At 40.4% G+C, this 23,096-nt stretch overlaps 3 protein-coding genes and 1 pseudogene across 6 annotated transcripts; all 4 read left to right on the top strand.

Annotated features, from left to right (window-relative positions):
- Positions 1–1,131: 1,131 nt before the first annotated feature.
- On the top strand, positions 1,132–2,814 carry LOC131332998 (uncharacterized acetyltransferase At3g50280-like; annotated as a pseudogene).
- Positions 2,815–4,804: 1,990 nt separating this feature from the next.
- Positions 4,805–5,408, top strand: LOC131332999 (uncharacterized acetyltransferase At3g50280-like). The gene has a single exon (XM_058367299.1). The coding sequence runs from the start codon at positions 4,812–4,814 to the stop codon at positions 5,406–5,408; it is 597 nt and encodes a 198-aa protein (XP_058223282.1). The 5' UTR covers positions 4,805–4,811.
- A 406-nt stretch (positions 5,409–5,814) lies between these two features.
- On the top strand, positions 5,815–7,438 carry LOC131334101 (uncharacterized acetyltransferase At3g50280-like). Its single transcript, XM_058368978.1, has one exon. The coding sequence runs from the start codon at positions 5,960–5,962 to the stop codon at positions 7,310–7,312; it is 1,353 nt and encodes a 450-aa protein (XP_058224961.1). The 5' UTR covers positions 5,815–5,959; the 3' UTR covers positions 7,313–7,438.
- Positions 7,439–12,079: 4,641 nt separating this feature from the next.
- Positions 12,080–22,085, top strand: LOC131332453 (probable E3 ubiquitin-protein ligase RHG1A). 4 transcript variants are annotated; one of them, XM_058366678.1, is made up of 6 exons: positions 12,080–12,245; positions 15,078–16,710; positions 19,394–19,444; positions 20,374–20,472; positions 20,555–20,698; positions 21,726–22,085. In XM_058366678.1, the coding sequence occupies exons 2-6, from the start codon at positions 15,109–15,111 to the stop codon at positions 21,855–21,857; spliced, it is 2,028 nt and encodes a 675-aa protein (XP_058222661.1). In that variant the 5' UTR covers positions 12,080–12,245; positions 15,078–15,108; the 3' UTR covers positions 21,858–22,085. The 4 variants fall into 4 exon arrangements, with proteins under 4 accessions (XP_058222661.1, XP_058222657.1, XP_058222659.1 ...); XM_058366674.1 differs by having other exon boundaries at positions 12,165–12,574; positions 19,391–19,444; XM_058366676.1 differs by having other exon boundaries at positions 12,165–12,574.
- The last annotated feature ends 1,011 nt before the right edge of the window (positions 22,086–23,096 follow it).

Genomic DNA, 23,096 nt, shown 5'->3' on the forward strand with positions numbered 1-23,096 from the left:
ACTTTCTGAGAAAATGTTAGTCTCGTAAAATAAAACATAAGTATTTAAAAAATAAAAATATGTAACAGCAACATGGATGAATATAGTAGATCCATCATTTTTTTGAACAGAATAGTAGATCCATCATATCCATGTCAATATCTTACCTACTTGTTTGACCCAATCCCTCACCTACCCAACTCACCCTCGCTCCTAAAGTGGCAGATTTTTGGGTCCCGTTTCTTTTCTTGGAACCATCCTCTTTTCAACTCGACCACCCGAGCTTGACCCAAAGCTCCGTACATCACAGCTGAGCTGAGTTTCCGTTGAAATACTGAGAATCAAAGTGAAAGGGAAATCAGCTTCCATTGAAAACAATAGTCCCCACAATCCCATCTACAATAAACCATCTGTTTCTTCCGAAAATGTAAAAATTGGCCTAGAAACAGCGAGTAGTACAGTTTTAGGCCTGATGCGGGCGTGTCAGGACTGGATTGCAGTCCAAATTCGTGCTAAGGCCTGAATGCCTCAGATCTGACTTCGTATTGAGCGATTGCGTACGACCTAAGGGGTGAGGCCGTATGTGGTTCGTGGTTTGCCTTATCGGGATAAGGATTTAGAATTTTTTAATCGTGTAAAAAATGGAAAGAAAAGAAAACAAGACTGAACGATAAGGTAAATGAACTTCATTAACGGTTTAACGAAGTTTAAGTACAAGGAAATGAAAGGAAATAAAATCTAGACTGGGCTAGATTGGACTGAAAGATAAAATACTTTGCGGGAAAGTAAAGATAATTTGCATAAGCACTGGGCTTGTATGGTCGGGCACCGAAAGATAGAAGATAATTAAAAAATATATTTGCATAAGCCGTGGGCTTGATGGTCGGGGACCTTTTCCAAGGCCTTCAATTTTGGTATTTATAAGCAATGCTTCTTGAGTTGCTTGAGCTGCTTCCACAGGCCTTCATGCATGGCTGCTATGTGGCCTTCTAGCAGAGGCTTAGGCTTGAGCAGCTTCGAAATGCTCCAATGAGGGGTTGTTCTTGGACCAAAATGTGCTCTTCACTCCAAGAAAATTGCCAAAGCTTGAAAAATCCTCATTTTCTGCATAAAATTGAGTGAGCTACTTGTGTGCCGCTTGCTTAGGTCTGCATGAGTCATTCACCAACAGCTCCAAGGTCTGCATGTACGCCACTTGTCCCTGGCCTTGCATCATGCTGAAGAATGGGGTCCTACCAGTTTAGACCTTAAGCTGCTTGTAAGCAACTTACCTAGATCTGCCAAAACAAGAATATTTTAGGCCTTTGAGCTGCTTGTGAGCAGCTTGAGGCCTTTGAGCTGCTTGTGAGCATGAATGTTTATAAAAAAGGGATATTTGGGCCTACCAAAGCCAAAAACGCAGGCCTGATTGAGCTGCTTGTGAGTAGCTTATGTGATGTTAGATAGAGGCCTTTGAGCTGCTTGTCCAGGCCTAAGCTACTTGTGAGCTGCTTGGGATGTCTCCATGCATGGTTGCCACATGTCCCAAGCCTTGCTTCATGCTAAAGGATAGTAAAGACTCAGACCTTGAGCTGTTTGTAAGCAGCTTACCTAGATCTGCCCAGCAAGAACATTCTAGGCCTTTGAGTTGCTTGTGAGCTGCTTGAGACCTTTTTCCTGCCAACTGAAGGCCATAGGTGACGTTTTCTTTAAAAAGTAGGCCCATCTATTACTTGGGCCTGAACTTGAAGAGCGTCGCCTATTTTCTCTTTGTAAGCCATGCGAGCCCAAGTCCAGAAAGAAAACTTGGACTTTAACTGATTTAGGCTCACTTAGAAGGCTTATTATTTCTAAGAACTGGCCTGCGCCTGAATAAAACACTCAGATCTAGTGGGTCAACCCAAGTCTTTGGCCAATCTTGGGCTTGGGCTTGTGATAACGAAATCTTAGGCATAAATTTGGCCTAGGCCTTTAAAAACTCAACTCGATCAGTGGCATTCAAATCGGCCCGATTTCGTGGATGACTGATCATGAGGCTTTTCGAGGTCTGAGACCTTCATTCAAGGCCTTCTTCTAACCAACAAATTGATTTTCTGAATTTTGGCCAAAAATAGGTGTAAACACCATCCAACTGTTCAAATCATCGCAGAATGCTTCATCAAACCAGAAGAACAAAACCACCCCCCCTATCTACTTAGCCCAATGGGATCTAGCAATGCTCTCAGTCCATTACATCCAAACGGGTCTTCTATTCATCAAACCCCAAGCATCAACAACTGACCACCAAGAAAACCCTGTCGAATCTCTCCTAAACAGGCTCAAGGACTCCCTCTCTCGCACCCTCGTTCATTTCTACCCCTCTCCGGTCACCTCGCAACCCACAAACAAGAGAACCCACCTTCTTACTCCGTGTACATCGATTGCGACAACAGCCCCAGAGTGAAATTTATCTACGCAGCCGCCGACTTAACTGTTTCCGACATACTTTCGCCTATTGATGTTCCCGTGGTTGTTCAGTCCTTCTTCGACCACGACAGAGCGGTTAATCACGACGGACATTCGATGTCGCTGCTGTCGATTCAAGTCACGGAGCTAACCGATGGGGTTTTCATCGGTTGCTCGATAAACCACATGGTGGTTGACGGAACATCTTACTGGCATTTCTTTGAAATGTTGTCCCATGCCTTCCGTGCACAAGAAAAGAATCCCGAGATTCCTCGGCCCCCGGTTCTTACCCGCTGGTTTCCCGAGGGGTACGGCCCTGTTCTCAACCTCCCATTCTCTCACCACGATCAGTTCATAAGCAGATTCGAACCGCCCCCGCTTAGAGCAACTTTACCGGCTGAGATTAAATAGATTTATAGCCATTTTAGCTCATCAAAATAGGAAAAATAGTCCTGCACCAGAATAGCTAAACAAATAGCAAAAATAAGTTTGTGAACAGTGCTTCGGCACTTTTGGCTTATAACTGTTCATCAGGTATGTGATATACAACATTATTTTCTCTCTCCTCTCTCCATCCCTCTCTCTTTCTGTTTCTTTTTTTTTTTTAAACTGTACTTTGTTGTACTATTTGGGAAAGAAAAAAGTATATTTTAATAAATATAATAGAGAATATGTTAAATAGATAGTGTTGGTGTAGTGTTGAAAGGAATATGAGTAGATAAAATGAAAAATGTACACTGTTCATAAGGTTTTTTACCTAATTATTGATAAACTTGCTCTTAGAGAGAGAATCTTCCACTTGTCATCAGAATCCATAGCCAAACTCAAATCCAAGGCCAATTCCGAGTACAAAACCAACAAGATTTCCTCGTTCCAGGCGGTGTTTGCGCTCGTCTGGAGGTACAATTTTGTTTGTCCCAATTTGTTTGTACAACTTTGTTTGTCCCAATTTGTTTGTCCAACCAACAAGAATCTTCTATTTGTTCCAATTTGTTTGTCCAACCTCGAAAATCTAATTCTTTTAGAGAATACAATAATTACACCTAAAAAATTATGGTACAACTTTCCGTATTTACTCTCAACTTTTTTGAAAAAATTTCTTTATTTCACTAAAGAAAGGGCCAAAAAGAAAAAATTGGTTCAATTAGAAGTCAAATAGACAAATATTTTGGAATATTTAAAAGTAAAAAAATGAATAAACAAATTGGGACGGAGGAAGTATAAAAATTTGACTTACCTGCAAGTAAATTGCCCGACACATAGGTTGAGCCATTTCTTGATGCCCAAGGTAGATTCTTTTCAAATTTCGTCAAAGTTGATCAAACGTGCCAAAGTCAATTTTTGTTATCTTAACCTACCAGGACAATTTGATCACATGAATTATTTTAGGGAAATATATATATATATATATATAGTCCTCCTAGTTTCATCTGAGTCTTATTTTCATCCTCTAAGTATCAATTATAACTCTTTTGACCTTCAAATTTAGATTTCGTACCAAATTGGTCCAATCTATAATTTCTGTCAGCCAAATTAGACGGAAAAAATCAGATTGATAGCAGTTTGGACATTGCAGTTCTTACCAAGTTGGTCCAATTGATAACGTCTGCTCTCGATCTGATTTTTTCCGTCCAGTTTGGCTGACAGAAGTTATCAATTTGACCAACTTGGTACAAAATCTAAACTTGAAGGTCAAAAGAGTTGTAATTGATATTTGAATGACGAAAATGAGACTCAGGTGAAACTAGAATGACTATTTCAATAAATTTCCCATTATTTTATAGAGAAATTGAACAACAAAGTAAAAACACGCAAATGGTGACATTTCCAATCTGTGCCAGGAAGTCAAGTAGAGCTTTTTTACCTCCAATAATAACCCACTCATCCTCCCTTCCTCGAAATAGCGTATTGTTGGTACCTTCAAATTTTCTCCTACACAAGCTCCCATAAAGCTCCATTAAAACACAACTGAGTTTGATCAACTAAGAGCAAGTTTATCGATCGGTAGCTATACTACATTGTGAACAGTTCACAACTCTATTTTACCTATTAACTTTTTCTTTCACAACTACACCAACACTATTTATTTTACCTAAGTCCAATTAAAATATACATTTTTTTACCTCCTTTCACCAAAACCCAAATTGCAAATTGGGAGAGAGAGAGAGAGAGAGAGAGAGAGAGAGAAAAGGGGACGAAAAAGAATAGAAAATTGGAAACTTGATGAACAGTGCCACGGTAAAGGTACCGACGAACTGTTCATGGATGTATTTTACAGCCCCTTTTAGAGAATCTTGTGCAGCTCTCTTTTAGACCTTTTCCTAGTCAAAGTAGCTAATTTTGCATTTTGACTGTGCTGGTGTTGATGCTCTAAGAGTGCTTCAGAAAACCACAATATCCCACTAACCATGAACCATTCAATTGTCCAGACCATCTCAGAGTGCTACATCAAACCACTATATCCAGCAGAAGAGGTCAAGCCTCCCTTCCACTTGGCCTTCTGGGACATAGCCATGCTCTCTGTGCATTACATCCAAAAGGGTCATCTGTTCATTAAGCCCCAAATAACAAGTGATCAAGAAAACCCAGTTGAATCCCTCCTAAATAGGCTCAAGGATTCCCTCTCTCTCACCCTGGTTCATTTCTACCCCCTGGCCGGTCGATTCGCAACCGTAAAACAAGAAAACCTGCCGTCTTACTATGTGTACATCGATTGCAACACTAGTCCCGGAGCTAAATTTATCTATGCAACTGCGGATTTGACTATCGCCGATATTCTTTCACCTGTTGATGTTCCTGTAGTTGTTCAATCCTTCTTTGATCACGACAGGGCAGTTAATCACGATGGGCATTCGATGTCCCTGCTGTCAATTCAAGTCACAGAGTTAATCGATGGGATATTCATCGGTTGTTCAGCCAACCAAGCAGTTGTTGATGGAACATCTTTTGGTTATTCAATTTTGATTATTACATTGCAGATGCTCTTAGTAATGCTTCTATTATAAATTGAAATGTAAGCCTTAGAGTAGGGTTAGTTGTTATTGAAGTAAAAAATAAGTTTTATCTCATTATCATGTGTTCGAAGATGGAGTACCTCTAATTTATATACTATTTTTTATCAATCGGTAGGAGAGATCATTATATTAGTACTTAAGGAAATTAATTGAAAGTCCCGTTTCGCTAACTAAAATAAGTATCAGTACTCATTTTTTAAATTTAGAATGACGTATTATGAAAGAATGTTAATTTCGTACAATGAAACATAAGTAATTAAAAAATAAAAATTTCAGCGCCATCATGGAAGAATATAGCAGATCCATCGTATCCACCCTACTTGTTTGACCGAATCCCTCACCTACCCAACTCACCCTCGCTCCTAAAGTGGCAGATTTTTGGGTCCGGTTTCTTTTCTTGGAACCATCCTCTTTTCAACTACCCGAGCTTGGCTCAAAGCTCCATACATCACAGCTGAGCTGAGTTTCCGCTGAAATACTGAATCAAAGTGAAAGGGAATCAGCTTCCATTGAAAACAATAGTCCCCACAATCCCATCTACAATGAACCATCCAACTGTTCAAATCATCTCAGAATGCTTCATCAAACCAGAAGAACACAACCATCCCCCTATCTACTTAGCCCCATGGGATCTAGCAATGCTCTCAGTCCATTACATCCAAAAGGGTCTTCTCTTCATCAAACCCCAAGCACCAACAACTGACCACCAAGAAAACCCTGTCGAATCTCTCCTAAACAGGCTCAAGGACTCCCTCTCCCGCACCCTCGTTCATTTCTACCCCCTCTCCGGTCGCCTCGCCACCCACAAACAAGAGAACCCGCCTTCTTACTCCGTGTACATCGATTGCGACAACAGCCTCGGAGCGAAATTTATCTACGCAGCCGCCGACTTAACTGTTTCCGACATACTTTCACCCGTTGATGTTCCCGTGGTTGTTCAGTCCTTCTTCGACCACGACAGGGCGGTTAATCACGACGGGCATTCAATATCGCTGCTGTCGATTCAAGTCACGGAGCTAACCGATGGAGTTTTCATCGGTTGCTCGATAAACCACATGGTGGTTGACGGAACATCTTACTGGCATTTCTTTGAAATGTTGTCCCACGCCTTCCGTGCACAAGAAAAGAATCCCGAGATTCCTCGGCCCCCAGTTCTTACCCGCTGGTTTCCCGAGGGGTACGGCCCTGTTCTCAACCTCCCTTTCTCTCACCACGATCAATTCATAAGCAGATTCGAACCACCCCCGCTTAGAGAGAGAATCTTCCACTTGTCATCAGAATCCATAGCCAAACTCAAATCCAAGGCCAATTCCGAGTCCAAAACCAACAAGATTTCCTCGTTCCAGGCGGTGTCCGCGCTCGTCTGGAGGTGCGTTACGCGCGCCCGCCGCCTCCCGCACAACCAAGAAACAAGCTGCAGACTGGCTGCGAATAACCGACCCCGAATGGACACGCCGTTGCCGACCGAGTACTTCGGGAATTTGATGCAAACGGTGAGGGGAAAAGCCTCGGCAGGGGAACTGCTCGGGCACGGGTTCGGGTGGGCGGCGTGGCGGTTGCACGAGGCGGTGGCGGGCCATTGTGACTCGGCGGTGCGCGAGTGGGTGGGTAATTGGGTTAAGGACCCGTTCATATACCAGTTCGCGCAGTTTTTCGACCCGTTTAGTTTGATGATGGGGGGCTCGCCGAGGTTTGAGATGTACGGGAATGAGTTTGGGATGGGGAGAGCGGTGGCGGTTCGGAGTGGGTATGCGAATAAGTTCGACGGGAAAGTGACATCGTATCCGGGACATGAAGGCGGCGGAAGCATGGATTTGGAGGTTTGCCTCCCGCCGGAAACAATGGCGGTGCTTGAATCTGATGGGGAGTTCATGGGTGCGGTCTGTTCTTATTAGTCACGTAATCTTTCAATAGGACCTGTTGCTCGCGCTTGCAAAAATGTCTCTACGCTGGTCCTCGCAATCGTTAATTTTATCTATCTTTCCTATGAAATGCATTTCTTATGAGAATTTCTGTTTGTTCATCAACTTGTCTTGAACTTATCCCATCTTCCACCCGGCTTTCTTGCCTCATTCGGATCATCCAGTAAGGGGGGTGAAGTTGCTTTTACTGGCGCAGATGGTTGAATAGGATGATGAGCAATAGGCAATAAAATGGACTCACATGCCCGGACACAAATACAAGCACAAATGTGTTTAAAGTTGTTCGATGTGTATGAACAATATAAAATACTAATGAACTCACATGCAACAAACGACTCCAAATACATGAAATAATGGACTTCCATCAATCATCCTCCTCCGGATTGAATCCTCTTTCCTGGGGCTTGGCTAATTCAAGATTGGAAAGAATCAACCCATATATCCCCAAAGACTCCCATGCCTTTCTTGGTAAAACCAACCGACGTTTTTCTTTCGTCTTCCTAAATTGGGGAGCAAGAACAATTTGGATCTAGATTTACACATAAGCGTCTCCATCGTTTTTCTTAAAAATAGTGATGATAATTTCATCTAAAGCTGTGGGATTCTTTCAGAAAGGCAGGGCTGTTAAATAAACCAAGGTGCCAAAATAAAATAACTGGAATCGATTTCGATTGTGCAGGCCTAAAACAGGGGAGACGTACAATCAAAAAAGAATGCAAAAGAGAGCACCAAAGCTTTGAAAGGAGTAAAAAAAGAAGGCACGAATAATAAGAGAGGGCCGTGGACTTTTATAGACAAAGTCAACGTGTTCACATTTCACACCTTTTTTCTTAAGCAGCGCCAAATTGGTGTACCAGCAATCTCTATCTAATGAGTAATGATCAGTTCAGAAACAAAAAATAATGAGCAAGTAATAAGGGCGTGTTTGTTTGCTGAATAAAGAGGACGAGATTACTGAGATTGAAGTGTTGATTGAGGGTCACAAGTCTTGTGTTAAAATTGTCACTTTAAGGTTTATATCCTTAATTTGACTGTATTATTCACTGAGAGAATAACTTCTATACGGATCCTTCGTGTAGAAGCCATTGTCCACCAAGCCAATCAAAACAGGCCAATTCAGCACCAAACCCAGGAAGTCTGACCACCATTTCCACTGCTCAACAGTTTGGTGCAAAACGCCACCGTTTTCCTTCCCTTTTTTGGTGTTGAATAAATGGGCATGATTTTGTAGGATCCGTTTCGAGTCTCACAAAGATGATTCAAAATACAAATTATTCTTATAATATTTTGTTTATCAATTTCTAAAAAAATTAACTCAATCCGATATCGGTAAGGGATATTTCAGAATTTATACGATTCGTAAGGTGCAGTATGAATTCTGAAACAAGTTAAACAACCCTTACCTATATCAGATTGAGCTAATTTTTTTATAATGTTTTGATTGGCTTGGTGGACAATAGCTTCTACACGGAGGATCCGTGTCCACGTAGAAGTTATTCTCTCAAAGAGATAGTTGGACATCAAATTGGTTATTGTATCTAGGGATTAGACAGGATAGGTGGAAATCCCCTTCTGAGCAATTAGAGCAACGCAGAATTTGACCTCCCTCGACTCAAGAGAATCGGGGACAAGCAAGAACATACGCTAGCCGGATTAGTCTTATTCAACTATTACGGGGCTAGTTTATATGGGGCTTTGCAGATTTTAATCGAATTTTCCCCTAGCACATGGTGGAATTGAATCCATAAGAATTAGTCGAGTTGCACTAAACCAACAAGAACCCCCTGAGTAATCACCAGAAAAATACAAAAAAAAAGTTACACACTGCTTTGAGTTGGTAGATAGAGGAGCCTTGCTCATACTTGATCTCATTCGACAGCTGCACTTGCAATGCGGGGAGAAGGCTGATTTCGAGCTATTGTACCATACGACGTAGCTGAGTTTGATTGTTCCGACTTCTACAACAAGAGACTCTAAGGCACCTTTGTTATCACTCCGACTCGACGAGGGGAACTTGATTGTTCCGACTTCTACAACAAGAGACTCTAAGGCACCTTTGTTATCACTCCGACTCGACGAGGGAAACGATACAGAGAAGATTATGCAGGGCTCCTGAGGAGGGAAATTGTTTAGGCCGCCCCTAATGAAGGGAATTGTTAAGGGCTCGTTTTGATGCTCTCTCTAGTGTGTGGATTGGACTCTGAATTTTGTGGATCCACTAATCCATCTATTGATTGTACTTTTTGAGAAGATTCCGCTAATGTTTTTTTGTTTTTTCCCACTTCGAAGCATGTCATTTTTTCATAATACATAATTTTAAAATAAAAAAATAAATACTTATTTTTTTTAATGGAACGTGACTTAAAAGTTTTTCGCAGTACTCCAAAATCACCCAAAATGGAGTGATAAGCCGGGGGAGGGGGGGGCGGCTTTGAAAGGTTAGCCCCCGAATTAGCTCTAGTATCACATCATGGGACTTGGCTCCTGTCCAATATTGATTTGATTCCGTTTAGTCCGGTCAAATTTTGACAATTCGTTCACTTTTTAGAGCTTATCGATCAAATCGATCACGTCGAAAATTACGTTGATCGGATATCGTTTGATAAAATTTTAAAATGCATTAAGATTCAAGTAAATATGTTCAATGGATTGCAATCCAAAAATGTGCACCTTTTTTTGTTACAAGATTAATGTATTTCGAAACCATATCAAACATTATTCAATCATTGTTATTGACACAAAACGGCCTACAAAATGTCAAAACTGGACCAGATTGAATGGAATCAAAACTGGACGAGAGCCGAGTCCAGTTTTGAAATCTTGCAAAGGACACCCTCGAAATCTTGTTGGGTCACTTTAAAAAAAAAGGGACCGACCATTTGCAACCACAAATTTCCTAAACCTAGCATGTTCTAAACCTAACCCACAAATCTTTTAACAATTTTCTATATGCAACCTAACAAATATCTCTAAACTTCCAAAAATATCCCCCCACTCTCTCTCCTGGTTCTCTTTCTCTTCACGGCCAAAGCAACGCACCCGCATCCCCCCTTCACTCTCTCCTGGTTCTCTTTCTCTTCACGGCCAAAACAGCACACCCACACCCACCACCACCACACCTCACCCACACCCACCACCACCACACCTCCAGTACCGCCGCCTTCACCAAACATTCAAAGGTTGAAGACGACCACTGTAAAAATCCCCCGTAGCTTGCCTGTAACGGCATCCTGAGGATGGATCCACTATTACGGAGAGATTCTTTGAATTGAGACTGTACAATACAATTTCTGCAGTCGGAGTCTGCTGGGAAATCCGATGTCTGCGAAGGATGTCCGAATCAGGAAGTTTGTGCTACTGCTCCCAAAGGCCCTGACCTAGATTCATTCGTGCGGAACTCGCATTTCTTCGCCGACGAATTCAGTTCCATCGCGCATTAGCAAAATGCGTGATGTTAATCGTGCATTTCATGAATGCGTTACACGAAGCATGACGCATTCGGTTTTGCGTTTTTTGTATTTTTAATAGTCAGAATCTACGTTTTTAACAAAAAAAAAGAAGAAGACATGACGCATCTTCAAGATGCGTTATAAAGAGTTATAAAGTGTTCGGATATTAGAATCTGAAATTTGTAAACATTCTCAAGTTCTAAAATCCGAAATTGTCTTAAGAGTTGAAGAGGAGAGGTTGCTTACTAAAATCCGATTTTTTTAATGACATGTCAAAATAAACCTGGGCATCTACAACTTTATGGGTTTGGTTCTGGTTACCCTGTTCTTGTTCCACACCAGAGAAATCCCCAAAGTACCTAACAATGCTACATACAAACGAACAAAAGCAGTAGAAGAACTAATAACTCCATGAACGAATAACTTCGCCGCCGTGGGGCACCTGTCCGGCGGGCGGAATGAAGTCTTTGGGGCGGGGGACGAATATGTGGAGTTTGGTGGTGGAGTGGTTGTCTCTGCTCAGAAGAGAGGGTGGAGGTGGGTTGAATCTGTGGAAGAAGAAGAGATGGATCTATTCTAAACGACGTCATTTCAATGAGGGTGTTTTTGTCAAAATTTTTAAGGGCATTTTTGTCCAAAAGTAATTACATTTAAAACAGAATAAGCTTAGAAAATTTGTGATTGCAAATAGTTGACCCAAAAAAAGAATTAGTTTGTTGAGACTGTGTTTCTTTTTTTAAATTCTAGCTGTGTTACGATTGTGGTTGTCAAATGTCACTGACAACCACCGTGGAACACGACTTATTCAACCACCTTAATTCTCCTTATTCAACCGCCTCAATGCTCCTTCTTAAGTTAGAAGCTCTCGCTACAACGCCTGACCAATAAAAAAGAAGAAGTAAGTAGTCTGCTGGGTAAAAACATCTTGGTGTTCTATACTCCGTAGCTTTTAGATCAAACAATTCCTTACTCCTGGTTAGAAAACAAACACGCCTTAGATCCACAATCATATCCAGGATCTATGGAAATCTCTAACGTGGATATTCTTTATCCATAGATGTGGAAACAAAAGTCCACAAATAGACAGTCACAATTCGTAATAAACCCTTACACAAACTGAAAGTCATTACCATGTAATATCAGCGGGACCTCATTAAGCATATTTTTACAAGATAAATGGTTCAGAATATAACAATTACCGTAATGTAGAACCCACTTACTGTTAAAAGAGACCACATTTTCCACCGGTGGCCAGAATTTAATTCCATTTATGTTACTTCCTCACTGGTAGAAATCTGTCACCAACTCACTCACAATACAAGAGGCAAAATTACCAAAAGTACGGAAATGAGAGAGAGATGGGTTCAGTGATTGGCGTGAATCCGGAGGTGGGTTTTGGCTTTAGGAAAGAGAAAGAGAGAGAATTTGTAGAGAGAGACGGCGACAAGAGCCATTTGGTGAGCAGTCCAAGTGTCAAAAAGGACAAACTTTAGCTCAAATTTTTACTACTACTCCTATTATATTCAATTCTCTCTCTCTGTCTCTGTGTAAATGCTATGACTTTTTTAATTTCTCTCTCTGGGTTGTTTCTTAAATTAAAGATTTAACTGTTCCTTTAATCCACCACCTATCTCATTCTCATCTTCCCAACCCCTTTTCTCCCCCATTTGCTCTTTTGTGGTCTCCCATTTCTTCTCTTTCTGGAGAGAGGTGGTTTGGTTAATCGGCTTTGGGAATTCAGGTCCTGACCTTAGATCCACCTCCCAAATCTGTTTTCTTTTGGTGGGTAAGTTCACAAACTTGATTTTCTCTTCACCGATCACCGATTTCTGATCCTGTTCATGTTTTCCTTGAATATCTGTGTTTGGCTGTTCTTTTGTTTTGATGTTTGATTTTATCTGCCTTTTTTCTGGTTAGTATAAATTTAGATGAGCTGGAACAAAACTTTCCTTAAAATTTGTGTATTTTTTCTGTTTCTGTTACCATTTTCTGAGTTATATGTTCTTTTTTTCTTTGGTTGGATGGTTAAGGTTGTCTAGCCAGCTTACGCGCACCTCAACTAATCCCCTTCCCGGTCTGGACAAAGACATGAGAAATTACTTTCTTGCGAATTTGACTCGCTTGTTTATCCTTCTATCAATTATTAAACGTGCCTTGCTACCTTTTTGTCTTATTAACGTTCGTTAATTTTCTATGCACATACATAAACTTGATTTTTTTTATGTGAGATTTAAGAGTAGATTCATCGTAATTCATCTTTGCCAAATTTACTGTGACTAGGGTGGCTTTCGATGGCTATTTTAGTGCAATGCTCTTGACGGGTTTGTTAATGGTTGATTGTGTGTTTATTCTGTCAAAAGGTTGCATTTTTCAAATTCCAGAGTTCTAGATGCTAATGACTGATGTAACCCCTATATGACCATAGGCAGCTCTCCTATCTGGAGGAGCAGTGCGCATAATGGACTTGGATGGGTCCTGGGCTTGAAACTTGTTTCGATCATGATAAGCCTTAGAAACATTTCCATGATCGGTACACATTTGAGTAGGGGATTAGTTTCTCTTTTTGAATTGACCCATACAATGCGAATAATGATACATAATAGACCAACGCACCATAAAGCTTTTGAGCAAGTATTAGTCTCTTTTTGTTTGTTGTACACTACAGGGTTGAAGTTATTGGCTCATAAACAGCAGCATTTAGAAAGTACTCCCTCCATCCCTTTTTAAGTGTCCTACTTCGTAACTCCAACTTATTAAAAAGACATCATCATTACACCTTTCACATCAACTTTTTCCTTCACTTTCCCTACTTACCCATCATCATTACACTTTTACTCACTAACTTTTCAAAATAAAATCTACTTTTAGGGACAAAATAGACAATACACCAACTTTTACTCCCTTAACTTTACAAAATGGACACTTATTAAGGGACAGCCCAAAATGGAATACTGGACACAAAAAAAGGGACGGAGGGAGTAGCTTTTAAGCAGAAATGGTTGAGATGACAATGAGTCTGTGTGCGTGTGGAAGGACAAAGAAATGTAGGAGCAAAATTGCTAGGTCAAAATTGGAGGATTGTAGCGAATGCGTGAACATCTTATGTAACACATCACACAAGATATGAATATAGGACTATAGATAGGGGCTAAACTAGTGAAGTGGTGGCCAAAATGGCGTGAAGACTAGCTTTACGTCATTTGAGAATGATCTTGAGCTCACTCTCCGCCAACCTTCTCGTCCCAGAGGGCCTCCAAGTCCCTTTCAGATGAAGAATTTGCTGCTCCATTGAAGACTATGTCTCCAAAGTGTTGAGAGCAAGAAGATGCTCAAGGGGAGAATTGAAATCCTTTAGCTTGCTAGAGAAAAATATACCTATCTCTCTAACAAGCCTAAGAATCAGTGCTTAAAGCCTTCTAAGAAGTAGAAGGTAGTGGTTTCTGGGTTTTGAGTTTTTGTGCCTGCCCAGTTCTCAAATTGTGAGTTTCTAGGCTCAGTTTATGGTGTTTTGTAACTTCTGTTAATGTCTGCTCTATCATCATCTTGTTTTCTTGTGAAAGGTCCCAGCTAGTATTGTGCCTTATATAAGGCAAAGCTAGTAGCTGGATAAGACTTATAGCATATGGATTGATTGTTTTTTGACTCGCTTTTGTGAATTGTTATTTGGTAACCGATGGAGGTTTAGTATTCCCTGGAAATTATTCATTATACTTGTCTATTCACCTTTTCCATTTCCTATTCACGTATGATTTAGCTGGTTTTTTGTGGTTTCTACAATCTGTTGGTTCTGTTTTTCCCATGTCACTTATCCCAGCAAATGACGACACATCGTTTGGAACTGTTGGTATTCCTCTGGTGTGATGGAAGCCAATTTGACGGTACATAGAGGTCATTTATTCTACCCTAATAGCCTCTAATATCAATCAGTGCTCGCATATTTCCCCTTCAATGCTTGTTTGGTGGGAAGGATAGTTTTGGGACCCGACTGATTGTTAAGCCCATTGTTTAATAGTCAATTCCGTAACGTAGTTGTGGTTTAAGTACCTGTGATTTCTATTCTTGTGTTTTCATTCTTGGTCTTGTATCAGATAGGATTTCTGAGATTTGTGAGCATGCACAATTCTCTACTACCCGAGCTATGATCTTACTGTTTTCCCTCTAGTTCTACCAGTTATTATTACATGTCTGTATAAGTATGACTCAAAATGCCCTGAAAGAGGCACAACCTTTGTACAAAAACTCAAACCAAAAGAGCTTAACAGTCGAAAATTTGTGGGAATTTGTTGCAGAATATTTGAAGGAGATTGCATTATAGCCCTAATGCAAGGGCAGAGGAGTGGTATAGGATCCTTTCCTGGAGCTTTAAGCTATGAGCATGGATCTACATCAAGTGATGCGGGTATTGATCAGCAGATTCGCTGGAATACCATGCAGAGTTCTGCACAAAATATACAACCAAACTATATAAGTCTAGGACAGAACTTAAGTGGGTGGAATGCAGGTGAATCCAGTTCTAGTTGGACAGAAAATGTTAACAATCATCATGAACAAAAAGCAGAATACGGATGGTCTTCACAGATGATTGCTTGTGGAGCAGTTGGTCCAGTGTTAGAACAACAGCAATATGAACCAGATAATGTTCCTGCACTACACAATGCTAGCGTAAACCGTAGCAGCAATCTGATACCAAACACACCGTTATTTGTGCAAAATTTGAGTAATGCTATTTCTCAGGATCTGAACATGAGTGCAGGATTTGTAGGAGAAGGCAGTGATGATCTTCAGATGATGGACTGGTCGGATGAACCAGAAGTTTCGCAGTTCCCGTTTGCTAGTACTTCTGATTCTTTTCGGGCGCCATCTGAAAGAAATGCATTTTTTGTGGAAGAAGATGATGCAAGGCCTTCGCATTCCCTGGATGGTCGCCGCTCTTCCTGTAAGAGAAAGGTTATTGACCGAAATACTGGACAATCTTCTATAAGTGGAAGTTCGAGCTGCTTTCAGCAAGCAGAAAGTACCGGTAGGTATAATGCCGGAAGTGGCTTAAGTATATCTTCCCCATCAGGAAACATTGTTGCTGCTTCTGAAAGTCCTCTTGCTTTAAATCTGGCCAGAAGTGCAGAAAGGTCCCAGAGAAATTACCGTGGGCGAATAAGTCCGTCACGTCAACAAGATTCTGTACCTATTAATGTATTTCCAATGGGGAACACGGTCGGGCATTCTAATGTTGCGTCACAGCAGCAGTCGTCAAGACTTGTTCCCCTAAATAATTCTTTGCAAATGAGGCCACTATCTGCAGCAGACAACACTAGTTCTCAAATGCAATCTTCTGTTGTGCATGTTCCTGCTTTTCGGCCATTTCCCCGTTTATCTAGGTCGAACGGAGGTTTTCTTCCAAGTGGCAGCCATGCATCAGGTTCTGGAGATGCTGTGTCAAATGAGGAATCAAACTCAAGTAGTGTGCCGAGAAACGTTTCAGAACATCCTATGTTTATACCTGCAAATGATATGACAAATTCACCTGAAAATGCTACTAATTGGAGTTTATCTGCTGGAAATACAAGTATTGCTGGAAATGTTGCTTCTACTTCTCGAGTTGGTTCTGGTTCACGCTTTCATCAATTTTCTGGTCCTAATAGGGTTCCTCATCGCAACCCTCCTCAATATCCTAGGAGATTATCAGATTTAGTTCGGCGATCGTTGTTGTCTTCTGCTGATGCTGCATCTGGACTCCAAAGCAATAGTCATCCTTCCTTACAAGAAATGGAACTTTCATCTGGAGAGAGTAACCAAGGGCATTCTTTGTCTCGCTCTCGGGGAGCAATATCGTTGGATAGACAACTTGAAGGTGCTTTAGGAATGCCCCACTCTTTACGAACTTTGGCCGCTGCCAGTGAAGGAAGAAGCCGGCTTGTATCTGAGGTTTGTTTTAAATTTCATTATTGTCCATCTGTTATATTTCCTGACACAACTGTGCTATATGATTGTGGCATATCCTGAGAACAATGTCTGAAGATGAAATGATATTCCAGATTCATATTAGGCAATTGTATAATTGATAAAAGTTGGGTAATGGTAATTATAAACTGTCATATTTCGTTATTGTAGATATTGTAAATATTTCACTTTATCTGGTGGGGATTTCACTCCCAATTTGGACTTGTTCGCTTGAATATTTCAAAAGGGTTTCTCAAAGCTGACTTTGGTAATGCCAATTAATGATATTCCTGCTAGTGATAATAACGATTGGGTTGTTGACAACGAAAACGATTGTGTTTCCCCATGAACTTGACCATGGAAACACGAATGTCGAATTGCAGCCTTCATTATATTTACAGAAAAGACGTAAAAATGGGAGGTCAGATCACGCCCCCAGATTTTAGAGTTCTCTTGCTGTGGGTATGTTAAATTTGGTGTTCGAAAAAGATAGTTTTTGGCTAATCTCTCCACACCCTTTACATACTCCAGTTGAGAAAGGCATCAAAATAAGGTTAACTGTTTACTTTACTAGGGCAATATGTTTGGGGTATCATGCATGACATTCATTTTTGGTTTTTGTTGTTTTGAATAAGTCTATATATTGTATGATTGTTTTTTCATGAACTAGCAATTGACCTGTACAATGCACTGGATTAAATTTCTCAAAAAGGTTAATATACTAACTCCTAAGCTTTCTTGAAGGGGTATTTACTCTCTGAAATGAGAGATCAAATTTGTTTCGACGATTTTGTGTGTGGGTGGTTTTAGTTTTGGGGAATGGGTATGAAAAAAAAGTGTTAGCTATGGAAAATGAGAGTAATTATTCACCACTTTACAACCACGCGTTCCTGTGGGATCCATACACTTAGTGGTAGACCCCATAGGAATGTATGGTTGTAAAGTGGTCTAGAGTACCACGTGGCGGTACTCTCGAACTATTGTATAATTCCACATAAAATGAAGGGATAGTTGAGGCATTTAGTTAGAATAAGATTATAATTCTTATTGTGTTGTCGTTATTTTTACTATAGTTTTTATATATACATTTTTAAGGGGTGTTTTGAATTGATGTGTGCCACGATTATTTAATGTAATTGATTAGATAAACTCTGTTTGAAATTTGGATTTTTCTTAGTTGGCTTGGTTGGCGAGGTGCTCAACAACATGAAAATAATTCATTTAATTTGTGTAAAGAGCGCGTTGCTTCGTGCCTCAAACCCTAGTGTACAGATAATATGTGAATATTTTATTGAGTAACCTACAATAGATATACATCTCGTTGAGGTAATAACATTACTACCATAGTGGTACCTTCTGATTTGGCATTTAGAAAAATATAAGAACATAGAGAGCACCACTTAAAAAGTAAAAACCACATCTTTCCTTTTTATGTTTTTTTCTGCGACAGAGAAAACACAAGGGCGAATAAAATCTCCTTTTTTTCTTTCAGGATTTGTGGAATTTTGATGCATTGCTAAGATAATTAATACTACAACTGAAGCCCAATTGGGAAAATTTATTGATGATGACCATTTAAGAGTTTCTAAGTAATAGGAAAGGACAAGGGATGTATTCTTGGACTCTTAGGAAGTCTAAAAGAGCTGTATCAAATAATCACCCAAACATATTTCCTAGCGGAAACTTAGTAGCCTCTTCTTTTTACGTCTCCCTCTGGATCTTCAATACCTTCTTCCTCTGTGATCGCATAAAACCCATTTTGCTAATATCATCATTTTGCTACTCTCTCTCTCTCTCTCTCTCTCTCTCTCTCTCTCTCTCTCTGTGCTTTTAGTTTCTCACTCCTACAGCTTTTTGGTTGATCCGGTCTGACTGGAACGACGTGAAGCTAAATGAGGAGGAGAATGTAGAAGAAATATGTGCGTCTGGTTGTGATAGGGTTGATTGCATCGGCCGCTCCATACTTTTAGTTTTGCTTTTTCGTTGATTTTTGGTTGATCCTATGTAACTAGAACGAACCCAAGACTGGAAAATGAAAAGAAAAGAGTATTAAAAATGTGATTCTGATTTCAGATTGAGTTGATTGCATTGGGCTAGACATCTGTTTGGTGGGGGGTTTTGTGTGATGCATTTGTTTTCCAGGTTGAGCTAAATGAGCTCCAACCAAAACCCAATTTAATCCTAGTTTGATTTGCTATTGTGAGAGATTATGGTTCTATCATGTAATGTATTGCATGCCTAGAGGGCTCCGGATTGTAAAAACGTGGCCGTTTCAGATTTTCAATATTCTGCTGTTCCTCAATTTTCTGAGGGTAGAAATTATTGTGAAGGAAATTGTGTTCTGAGCTTTATTGTATGTACCATTTTTGTAATATTATTAGTTACCGAAGAAAATAAGAAAAAGAGTGGTGCATTTGGGGCCAAATGCCCAATGCTGTTTGTATTGTTACATAAATTACATCGTCATTCTTGTTTAATATAGAAACACTTTATTTTATTTTATTTTATTTTTTCTGGTAAGAATACAGAAACACAGTGGTTGTTAATGTATTTGTTTTTTACGATAGTTTGTATGATCCACGTATAGCGTCACTTATGGGTTGTTGACTTCCCATTTATCAATCCTCCTAGAATGTGGGAGTTAACATTCTGATTTTGTGTGGAGCAGATTCGCGGTGTCTTGGATCTTATGCACAGGGGCGAGGGCTTGCGATTTGAGGTTAGCTTTCTTGGACTTTTTCAGCATATGTATCAACCAGGACATGATTACAACTATTTGTGAAAACGAAAAATGAAGGAAACCATAAGTTAGAACAATTTAGCATTGGCATATGTAGACATGACACTCTGTCTGTTGGCTTACAGGCCCATATACTTCTTTGTTTACTCCATTCTTCTGTAAATAATTTATCGGTGGTGACTGGCGTGGTGTTAGAAATGGCTCAGAAGATTCGCAGTTGCTTTTTCTACCCTTCCCCTAAAGTTGATAACTATTCATAGCTACTACCTCGATACCTAACTATACATAGCTATTACCTTGATACCTAACTATTCATAGCTATTACCTTGATTCCAAATAAGAGTTCAGCACAGAATTTTTCTGGTTGATCCTGATTCAACATTAGAAGTATATTTGGTTTCACCCCACCCCATGACCAAATACTTTTACGTGTAAATAATGGATATTTGATTCCGTCAATCTCGGGTTGCTCCTTGTCCATCTGTGGTCGAACCTACTCAAGTTCGCTCCTTCTTGCTGGATACCAGGGTAGTGTATATACTTACACCATTGTGCAGTTGTGCTCCTATGGCTTGATTTAAGGGCTGACAGGCAGGCTTTTCTAAAAGGATAAAAAAAAAGTGCCGCTCACCATCCCGTATCTGTATTTTTCTTGGACCAATTGAATACAAACCAACAAAATGAGCAATCAATAGCATGATGAAACCACGTGATGGTAAGGCCTGTTGATTAGTCTGTTAGCTGAGATGCAACGGAGAAAGAAATTAAGGTTCCTAGAATACCGTTTGTGGCCGTAATCAAATTACTAGCCATATGAAGCTTGGTATTAATATTAATAGATAAGCCAATTTCATCTCTCTTTTTACTAACGGCTTTCTGACATCCAATGCTGATGCTATGTATTTTAGGATGTTATGATACTTGACCAGTCGGTCTTTTTTGGGATGGGCCATTCTCACGATAGGCACAGGGACATGCGGCTTGACGTCGATAACATGTCTTATGAGGTAAATGACGCAAAAAGTGTGTAACCCTCTTTCCCATACTGCAGAATAGTGTTTTCTTAATGTGATTTACTCGGTTTTCCAGGAATTATTGGCGCTGGGAGAGCGCATTGGTAATGTGAGCACCGGTTTGAGTGAAGAAAAGATTTTGAAAGGTCTTAAGCAACGGAAGTACTACTCCATCACACCGGTTTCACAGCTGGAGAGGGAACCATGCTGTGTATGTCAGGTATTGATCCATTTTCCCTGTATAGATTATTTATCACAAGAATGTTTTTTGGGTGGATTTGGAACTTGTGGGAAGAAAGAAAAACGGCAGGAGATAACTAGCAAAGAAATCCTAAAGAAGTTGGTTATTTTCCCATGGTTGTTCGAAAACATTGCGGTACTTTGTCTAGTTGTAAACGGGAAGATGAAAGAGTATAATACAGTAAAACGGCCTGCTCCTACTTCTATGGATATTGAGATGTACCGCGGAGAGAGAGCCATTATTCGACCCATCCAAAGAAGGAATATTAGGTGCCCCAACTAACAGATATTTGATATTTGTTGCAATAAAGGGATGCAAGCAGTCCCAGGAAATGCACCAATGGTTGATTATAGGAGATAGTACACAGGAGATGAGCAACCCTATTCGGGTACACACTACTCTTATGCCGAAGAAGGGCCCCTACTCTATCTCTATCTATTAGGCAGGGGAAGCCCGGCTCAGGGGGACCAGAAAAGGCCTTTTGTTTTCCCCCCTTTGTCGGCGCCTTCCTTAACAAGCCCTTGAGCCTCCTTTGCGCCGCCTTCCTCATAGAAGCCGCCGGGTTGACCACGAAGGCCGAATTCTATGGTAGAGAAGGCTTTAATAATAATTGGGCCATGAGAGACTTTATTAAGTATTGCAAAAGAAAGGGCCTGCTGATAGTGCTGGGCGGGGAGGCGATACTAGTTATCAGGTCAGTCGAGAGACGCCTGGCCCGTAAGCTGGCTCCCTTTAAAACCCATTACTTAATACAAGAAGCAAAAAGAGAAACAGGTAAAGAAAAACCAAGGAAACTGCGAAGAAAAATAATCTCTACTGATTTCTCGTCGTCTTGTTTTTTTTTCCCCTTTTCCTCTCAAAAGTGGGAACCAAACGTTAGAAGGAATTTTTTTTTCGTCGGTTCCTTTCCCTATGTTCCGAATATACCCTTAAAGTACCTTTTTCTTTTCCGTTCCCCTTTTCCTTCAGAGTTTTTGATTTGGCAATCGTTTTCGATGATTTGCAGGAGGAATACAACGAAGGAGAATACATTGGAACGCTGGGCTGCGGGCATGAATTCCATGCAACTTGCATAAAGCAATGGCTAATGCACAAGAACTTGTGCCCCATTTGTAAAACAACAGCCATGAATACCTGAAAGAAGAACAATTTTTCGGAGGCTATTCTATTACCCTCCTCCATCAAGAAGTAGACGGAGCTGTGGAAATAAGTTGTGTGACAGATTCTGTATTTCTCATTTACCTAATCTCTTTATGTTCATCTCCTTTGCGGAGAACTTATGAATTACTAAAGAAGTAGAACCAGCTTCTTTAAAATTTGCGTCAGATTACTTAGTTTATTGATTGACATCATTTGGCAGAATAAAGCGAGGTTTAAGATTAGTACCCTCCTGTCCAATTGGAACAGTCCAAATCTGGACCGTACATTTGTTGTAGTAATGAACGGTTTAGATTTGGACTATTTCGTTTGGTCCAAAACATGGACAGGAGAGGATCCAATTTATATCTAAATGCAAAATTGCTATAGAAAAAAACATGATTTATGCAATTGCGATACATTCATAATTTTTTCGATTTATAGATATTGAATCCACTCCAACTCCTCTCTTTTCCTCCTAAAATTTCCACGTCTCGTCGGCTGCCATTGCTGCCATCCGTTCGTTTTTACTAGTACTCATAGTTTACGTGCATGTAGATTAATTTTTTTAAAACTAATCTTATTGTCTACTAAGTGGAGACCCACTTAAAGTCGGGACCAAATCTCACATGGACTGATCCCATCTCTTTTCATCAAGAAGGTTACCAACGTCTATTCTAATTTCTCTCTCTAAGAACAACGTATGTCTAGATTGGAAAATTTATATGCAGAGTATGGCATAATTTCAGGCATAATTTCTTTCTTTCCACATGGGTTCACATGCTTCATGCCTGCTGTTATACCCACTTCCCACGTTCACTAACACAAATGCCATTTTTGTTTTTTCACCTTCAATTCTCACCTATTGTTTGCTTCCGAGAAATTACTTTCTACCTCAACATCCCCTGATCCACATCAAATTGCATTCTCTTCCATGGAAATCCTAGCCGTTCGTTCGACAATTTCGAGTCATTTATTATCGATGTGAAATCTGAACAATTGAATTGCCGAACAGATGGCTCGGAGGGTGCACAGCACCCACCCAATAGAGATGCTGGGTGGGTACCACATCACCTGGCCGACGTGGAGTCGAGCACTCACATTCGAGCCGTCTAAAAGTGTGTTGGACGAATTGAAGCACTATTTCTCCTTTTTCTATCTCCAAAACTGAAATGAATAGTCCGAATGTACTAAGCGGGCACCACGTGCCCCAAAATTGGCAGCAGTGTCGAGCGGCCGA

Source organism: Rhododendron vialii, chromosome 7a, assembly GCF_030253575.1.
Source record: "Rhododendron vialii isolate Sample 1 chromosome 7a, ASM3025357v1".
NCBI lineage: Eukaryota > Viridiplantae > Streptophyta > Magnoliopsida > Ericales > Ericaceae > Rhododendron > Rhododendron vialii.

What these genes read in the sequence shown, in the direction of transcription:
- LOC131332999 (XM_058367299.1), top strand. Translation starts at nt 4,812, where the DNA reads ATGAACCATTCAATTGTCCAGACCATCTCAGAGTGCTACATCAAACCA.
- LOC131334101 (XM_058368978.1), top strand. Translation starts at nt 5,960, where the DNA reads ATGAACCATCCAACTGTTCAAATCATCTCAGAATGCTTCATCAAACCA.
- LOC131332453 (XM_058366674.1), top strand. Translation starts at nt 15,109, where the DNA reads ATGCAAGGGCAGAGGAGTGGTATAGGATCCTTTCCTGGAGCTTTAAGC. An exon ending in GCGAGGGCTTGCGATTTGAG is followed by an intron (nt 19,445 to 20,373) that starts GTTAGCTTTCTT and finishes TATGTATTTTAG; the next exon opens with GATGTTATGATACTTGACCA. An exon ending in AACCATGCTGTGTATGTCAG is followed by an intron (nt 20,699 to 21,725) that starts GTATTGATCCAT and finishes GATGATTTGCAG; the next exon opens with GAGGAATACAACGAAGGAGA.